The 7,608-nt window shown below is 53.3% G+C and overlaps 1 protein-coding gene and 1 pseudogene across 1 annotated transcript, besides 3 other annotated features; both read left to right on the top strand.

The window, feature by feature from the left end:
• Positions 1–864, top strand: Tc00.1047053504479.20 (annotated as a pseudogene).
• Positions 1–6,476: a sequence feature (areas not merged during assembly with more than two copies in the genome that could not be assigned to a particular haplotype).
• Tc00.1047053504479.10 (trans-sialidase, putative) lies at positions 4,462–7,074 on the top strand (the record flags this gene model as incomplete). Its single annotated transcript, XM_800154.1, has 1 exon — positions 4,462–7,074. One exon carries the CDS (start codon positions 4,462–4,464, stop codon positions 7,072–7,074), a length of 2,613 nt encoding a protein of 870 aa, XP_805247.1.
• Positions 6,477–7,428: a sequence feature (haploid, Esmeraldo-like haplotype).
• Positions 7,429–7,608: a sequence feature (areas not merged during assembly with more than two copies in the genome that could not be assigned to a particular haplotype).

The raw sequence follows: 7,608 nt of genomic DNA, 5'->3' as shown, positions 1-7,608 counted from the left end.
TGGTTCAACGGTGTCACAAGACCGTCGATGAGGCGACCTCTTCTGTAATCTTGCAATACACTGGTTTGGGATGTGGTGGATACTGGGATCGTAAGAAGGTGCTCTACTGGCTTGCGAGGGTTGTCCGAGTACGAGGTGAAAATTCCGGTTTTGAATTTTTTTTTCAATTTACCGGTGTCTGCTCACCTCGGAAATAAAACATTATTCAAGTCGGCGAAGTTAATGCAGCAGCATTATTTTAATTTTCTCATATCGGGGCTGACGGATTATCTCATATCAGAAAATTTTGGAAGGTGCACCGTGTTTGCATTTTTGAATAGATCTTTTGTGCGTGCAATAGAACGCAGACTGAGGGAGCTGAGGCCATCACCACAACGTCAGTCTCACCGCTGTGCGCTGGCGGTGTACTCACAGGAGCGCTCCACCAGGCACCATGTCTTACCGCCACTGGAACACGTTTCTGAGAGGATTGATGTGGAGTGCGGGGTGCTGTACGTAACGGAGGTGGAAAACTTTCCGCTGGTGGACGGCTTTTTCTTTGTGAAGTCAAATCCAATGACGCTGGTTGGGCTGCAGATCACTACGGTGGGCGGGCATCACACCACAGCCAGCACTGTGAGGCAGTTCACGGAGTGCCTGGCGGCATATTTTAATGGCTGGGAGGAATTATCCCGAGACATGTCGTGGGAGATGATTTACGTGCAGCACGCAGACAGCACGCCGATGAATGACTGGCAGGGATGTGATGTCGTAAATTCCAATAATTTGACCGAGGAGGGTCGTGAGATTGCGGCGTTCTGGGAGGAAAAGGTGCGCCAGTACCAAGTGTCAATACCATCCGAAGACGCCCCAAGAAGCCCTTAGAATTGAGGAGTAATTAAAGGAATAAATGGGAAAACAAATTAGGGAATTGCGGGGGTAGTTTGAGTTCTGGTAACAAATATTGGGGCTTGTTTCATATGGTTGGATGCCTGTGTGTGCATACGGTGCAGATGCACCAGCATCAGGTGGCAGCATCACACACGGATGCGGAAAATGTCCAACGCGAGCGATCGTAACAGTGAAAGAAGAAGAGACTATGGAGGGAACGGGGTAGTTTGGTTTCTGGTAGAAAAACATTGCGGGTTGTTTCATACATGTGGATTTCTGTGTGTGCATACGAGGCATAGTAGGGAAATTGCTCTGTTATGAGAGAATGATTATGGCTGGCGGTGATGAAGTATTACTACGTTGTTCATTTCCTCTTATTTTTTTGTTCTAAGGCCCATCATTAAACGAAGCATTTTTAAGGGATGGACGACGACCAAGTTCTTTTGAGGAAACAGTGCACTCCGTGTGACTGCTTGGAGTGGGACGCCGTATTCAATTGAGGGTGGAATGGCTTCCTTGTGCCTGCGTCATTGTTGCTTCCCCTTGCGATTTCATGCTTGACTGCCTCATCGCGGCGCCAGGGCCAATTGCTCCGTATTGTCGGGGAGGCCAGGAGCCAGCAATGTTTCCCTCACGGGGTTGTTGTTTTCGTTGGCGCAGCGCTGACGGCATCGACCAGCGTCCGGACCAGCTGCTTTGTGCTGGGGCACATTTTAAACACCAAGAGGTCTGGGGGCACGCGTTGCCGCAGCGCGGGCCATGTAATTGAAAAAACACGAGGGAGGACAACAGAAGCACAACTGTGCGTGCTGCAGCAAGTCCGCACTGATGCTCTTTTACTTTGTCGGCACTGGAAACTGAGAGGGTGCGCCCTGCGCCTGTTGCCATGCACTCTCATAGCCACGTTTTGAATGGAGCGTGTTGTTGTTTCTCTGAAGCGGGCTCCGTGTGTCAACGCGACAGGGGAACACGGTTGGCGGTGGCAGGAGCTCTTTCCGGAACGGCACTGGAGTGCAGGGGTTCCCGGAGTCGGTCGCTCGCTCGCCGAGGTGGGGATGGCGCTCAGGGATTGCCCCGAGGCTGCCTCTCAATGCCGTTGTTGTTGACGGCAAAACGCTGATGGGAGAGCGAGAGTGTGCGTGCCACCGTGTGATTTTACACAATGGGCACTCGTTGGAGTGATGCATGTGTGTTTGCCTTGCGGATTTGGTGTTTTGGATCCTTATTTCACGCTATTCGGTGCCGCAGAAGTGGACGGAGAAGTGATGCAGTCACGAGCTGCACGGGCGTGGTGGACACGGTTATGCGAGCCTGTGGAGGACCCGAGCAAATCAAAGTGTACTATGCGGTTTGGGTCTACAAGGAAGGAAGAGGCACCGGGCGGCTGAGGGGAGTTGCAATGCACGCGGCCGCAGAAGATGACATGCGTTGCTGAGTTCACGTTGACTGCCACTTTGGATGCTTTTTCTCGAGGCTGGGAATCCTTCTAATTTATTTGTAGGTGCTTGATGACACCTGTTGTGGAAGGCATTTTCATTTCATACGAGGATGGCGCACGGGAGATAAGGAAGAAAAAGAGCGACACCTCGCCAAAGGAGCGGCTGCTGGAACGTTGGCGAGACTCGGGATTGTTTGCACGGCCAGCTGCATGCCCTCTGCAGGATGTTCCTTGAGGCGTTCATTGGCGCGAGAGTGAGGTGCACGTACGGGCGGGCACCGCAACAACAGTGTCGTTGGTTCTCCGCTGCACGAATAAGACGACGCACGTCAGGCGTGGCAGATGACGGCCTTTGCGAACCGCCTCTTCTGTTTCACATCTTGGCATTTTTTGCGCTGTGAAAACCGCTCCCATTGGCCGTCTTCTGTGACACGAGAGCCGCCTGTATTCTTCGCCATCGCATTAAAGAGTCGTGAGGAGGGTTGGAAGGTGCGTTGAGGAGCCGTGTGGCCTCTGCGAGCATTTCCTCTGTTTTTCATAGGTGTTGAATGTTGGATTGCCGAAACGCACCTTGAGTGCTTGCCTTAGAAGCTCGCATGACTGGGCGGCAAACGTGTTCGTGGAGGTGAAGGAGGGCCACGCCATTGGGAGGGAGAAGAGTGAATGGGTGGGTGATGTCTATGGCCCATATGTGGTGCCCGACTGGTGCTTCACTCTGTTTGGTGTTATTACCATTTGCATCCACAAAGAATGGCTTTGGGTGCTGCTTTTCCCAACTCTCTTACTGTGTATGTGTGGACATGAACCTTCTTCCGTGCTGTGCATTTGCCGCGTAAGCTGTCGATGGTCTGTGCGAAATATGTGATGATTTGCGGCATTTTGTTGGATTGTGCTTTGATGCTTGCCGCGGGTGACTGCCAGATTGGAGGCGTTGCTTTTTCTTTACTGTGACCACGTGCGGTGTTTATGGGAGGCCTTTCAGAAAAGAGCAAGTCGACATTGTTGCGAAACGCATGCATGATGCCATACTTTTCACTGACGTGGAATGAGTTGGGAGGTTTGCATATTAGCTCCTGTGCATTCTTGCCGTGGTGCTCCTCACGCATAGCCCGGGGGTCACGGATGATGCATGGGGCAGGCAGAATCTTGTGCATGGCGGCAGGAGAAGACAAAGAGCTGGTTGTTTGATTGTTAGCGACGAGTCCTGCCTCACTGCTTGGAGGGGGCTGTCGTTTGCTGGGGCAACCTGTTTTGTGTGTCCAGACGCTGCTTGCGCCGAGTTGCGGGGTGCCGTGTTGGTGTGTGCGGCTCCGTCATGCGGGGCGGCTGCGTAGCGTTTACGGACTGTGTGCCTGTGAGCTGATGAACGTGGCGGGAGGCTTGTCTGAGGAGAGTCTGCGAAAGGAGGAGTGACGTGCGTTTGGCGGTGCTGTTGTTCGAAGTGCAAGTGAGGAAGAAAAACAAGTGCTTTCTGACATGTCGGTGAGTGTGCCACGGCCACCAATGAGTTCTCAGGGAGAGTGAAAGGAGGGAGGGAGACGGATGCTGTGCGCATCCACTGCGGCGTGTGGTGCCACAGGATGCGGTTGCCATTGCGACGGGTGCAACGGTCGTCATGCGTGCAGCAGAGCGTCATCTGCATCTTTTTGCCTGCAGAGCTTGCAGGTGCTGCGAGGAGGAGCAGGCGACCTCTCATCATTGGGCTGCTGAGGCCGTTTCCCTCTCTGCTCGGCGGGAGAAGCAACTCTTCCTGCAAGTGACGTGCTGGTCTGCATCGATGCTCCCCACGGGGTATCACGCAGCCGTGTCGTTGCAGTGCAACTCTCGTGCTCCTCACTGCACACGCGGCTCCCTGTCGCTTGGCTTATTTGCAGAGCCATGGCTTGCGGTCCCCATTGGGAGGCTGCTCATTTTTTTTTCTTAATTTATTTATGCTGTTGAGAGGTGCTGGGGAGAATAATGGCTGCGGGGACGGTGATGTTGTGGTTCGCTTTGAGTGATGTTGTGCACTGCTGTTGTGTTGCCTTTCTGCCGCTGTTTTTTGTTGCTTTCCTTCAAGAAGGAAGTTAATACCAAACGCGAATCGCTACTGTGAAATTCGAAGGCTCTGAAAGGACCAACAGCACACACACCGCCCACACACACATATTTATATGCTCTCACGTGTTGCTGCAGTGAAGGCACCCCGCACACACAACCGTCGCCGCGTGACCGGATCCAGCGGAAGGAGGAGGGAAGGAAGAGAGAGTGAACCGCAGAGGCCCAACATGTCCCGGCATCACTTCTATTCTGCGGTGCTGCTCCTCCTCGTCGTGATGGTTTGCGGCGGCAGTGGAGCTGCGCACGCTGTGGAGAGAAACTCAGGGGATTTGCAAATGCCGCAGGAGATCGCCATGTTTTTGCCGAATATGACGCATGTGGTACCAAAAAGTGGTGGTGAAGGCAAAGTGAAGGATCTCTTTGCTTCACCCGCTCTCGTCCGTGCTGGTGGAGTGATGATTGCATTTGTTGAAGGCCGCACCAAAAATAAACGTTCTCCAGAAGTGATTGATCTCAGTTCTTCTGATATTGTTGCCGGTTACATCAAGGCTCCAGAGACGTGGCAGTCTCTTGTTGCTGAGGTAACCAAAGATGACTGGAAGGCACACACTGTCCTTGAGAGTGCGAATAATAGTAAGTATCGTGTGGGTGTTGCGAGGCTACCCACCGGAATTACAAGGGGCAATAAAGTGTTTCTGCTAGTGGGGAGCTATGAAGAGGGGCGTGAAATTGATGATGATATTTGGAACACCGAGGCATGGAACATTAAAGTGATTGAGGGTGAGGCCACGCAGTCCACGGAAGTTCAGCCGACTCAACCGATCAACTGGAGTGAACCCAAACCGCTGTTCCAAACTGACTCTCCTAATAATAAAGGTGACTTAAAGGAATTTTTGGGTGGTGGTGGCTCAGGAATTGTGATGGGGAATGGCACACTTGTGTTTCCCCTGACGGCAAAGGATGAAAATAATAAAGTTTTCTCCCTAATCACTTATTCGACGGACGACGGCCAAAAGTGGGAGATACCAGAGGGCGTTTCTTCTGCGGGCTGCCGTTCCCCCCGCATCACCGAATGGGAGGAGGGAACACTTCTCATGGTTACTTATTGCGAGGATGGCCGCAAGGTATTTGAGTCGCGTGACATGGGGAAAACGTGGACGGAGGCTTTTGGGACACTCTTGGGCGTGTGGCTCAAATCAGGTCCAGAACTTCTGGAAGTAAGTTTGCGTGTGGGAGCCCTCATCACTGCGACCATTGAGGGAAGGAAGGTCATGCTGTACACTCAGAAAGTGAGGCATTCTCTGGAAGTGGATGAACCCAACGCACTCCACCTTTGGGTCACGGACAACAGCCGCACTTTTCATATTGGACCGTTTTCTGTGGACAGTGCTGAGAATATGACGTTTGCCAACACCTTGTTGTACTCGGATGATGGGCTTTATCTTTCACAAGCGAAGGGCGATCATGAAAGCACAGCCGTTTCACTTGCCCACCTGACGGAGGAGCTGAAGACGATCAAGTCCACCCTCAGTACTTGGGTACAGTTGGACGCCTCCTTCTCCAATTCGTCCACACCCACGGCTGGTCTGGTTGGATTCCTGTCCAATACGACGTCCAGTGGAGACACGTGGATCGACGGGTACCGTTGCATGAATGCAAGCGTGACGAAAGCAGCGAGGGTCAAAAATGGGTTCAAATTCACGGGGCCTGGGTCCAGGGCAACATGGCCCGTAAACAGTCGGTGGGATATAAAACAGTACGGCTTTGTGGATTACAACTTCACTATTGTGGCGACGGCGACCATCCACCAGGTTCCGAGTGAGAGCACTACTCTGCTGGGTGCGAGTCTGAGGGGCAGTTCCGGCACGAAGTTCATTGGTTTGTCGTACGGTGCGAACGGTGAGTGGGAGACAGTGTTTGAGGGGAAAAAAACAGTACACGGTGGCACGTGGGAGCCGGGGAGAGAATACCAGGTGGCGCTCATGCTGCAGGACGGCAAAAAGGGCTTGGTGTACGTGGATGGTGTGCTTGTGGGGAGCTCGGCGATGTTACCAACACCTGAAAAGCGGTGGACTGAAGTTTCATACTTCTACTTTGGGGGCGACGAGGGAGAAAGCGGCAGCAATGCGACGGTGACGAACGTCTTTCTGTACAACCGCCCGTTGAATGACACTGAGATTGGCCACCTTAACGCGAATAAAGTTTCTCTTCCATTTATGGACAAGAAGCCGGCGAAAGCGTCGACAGCTACTTCCCAGTCCGTTGACACTGTAACCACTTCGGTTACCACGGAGACAAAGGCAACTGCGCCAGCGCCCACTACTGTCGAAACGCTGCCGACGGAAGAAGTAACCTCTAACGGGAGCAGTGGTGCGAGCGGTGGCGGCACATTCACACCAGCGGTGTCCAATGCCACGACACACACAGCAGGGGAGAGGAGCGCAGACCAGTCGGCATCTGTTACATCTTCAAGTGCCGCCAGCTCGGAGGATGGCGTGAGCTCTGATGAGAATGGGGAGACGACGGGAGGAGCTGATGGGCAAGAGGAAGATATCCAGCCACAGGACGGGGAAGCAAATGCTGCGGCACTCGGCCTCGCACTCAAAAGCAGTCTTGGAACATCGTCGCAGTGGGATGGCAGCGTTGCTGGCACCATGCGTGAGAGCAGGGTGCTGCTGCCATCGCTGTTCCTTCTGTTGGGACTCTGGGGGTTTGCGGCTCTGTGAGGAGTGTTTGGCCTCAGTGTGGAACACTTGCGCCCTCCCCCACACCGACGCACATCCGGTAATGAATTACTCTCCGCAATAAACAATACCTTTTTTTTATTATTATTGCTTTTGGGGCAACCACTATGGACGTTTTGTCTTTTCTACTCTTCCCTCTTTTAATTGTTTTTTGCCGCACTCTTCCTGTGAGGGGTGCCGTGTGTTTCCCGTCCAACTGCTCCACTCGCACACCCACCGACACGCTCATGACGACGGCCCTGTGCGCCTCGCCTGCTGCACGCATGAGGAGGGACCGCGACGAACGGCGCGCTGAGGGAGCCGTGACGTGTGGGCGTGCGACGAGGGCCTGTGGGGCGGAGCACACATTTCTTTCCCTCTTGTTTTTTTTTCTTTCTTTGCGGTCAGGGCGGGCAGACACCCGCAGCGCCACACACACACAGCCACACCCTGCCGCCGTGTTTTTTTTTTTTTGTGCTTTTCGTGTTCATTTCACGCGCTGGCAGTCCCGTCAGCAATCTCTCCCTCCTGAGATTT

The sequence above is a fragment of the Trypanosoma cruzi genome (genome assembly GCF_000209065.1).
Source record: "Trypanosoma cruzi strain CL Brener chromosome Unknown tcruzi_1047053504479, whole genome shotgun sequence".
Classification (NCBI taxonomy): Eukaryota; Euglenozoa; class Kinetoplastea; order Trypanosomatida; family Trypanosomatidae; genus Trypanosoma; species Trypanosoma cruzi.
This window is presented reverse-complemented; position numbering and strand designations above follow the sequence as displayed.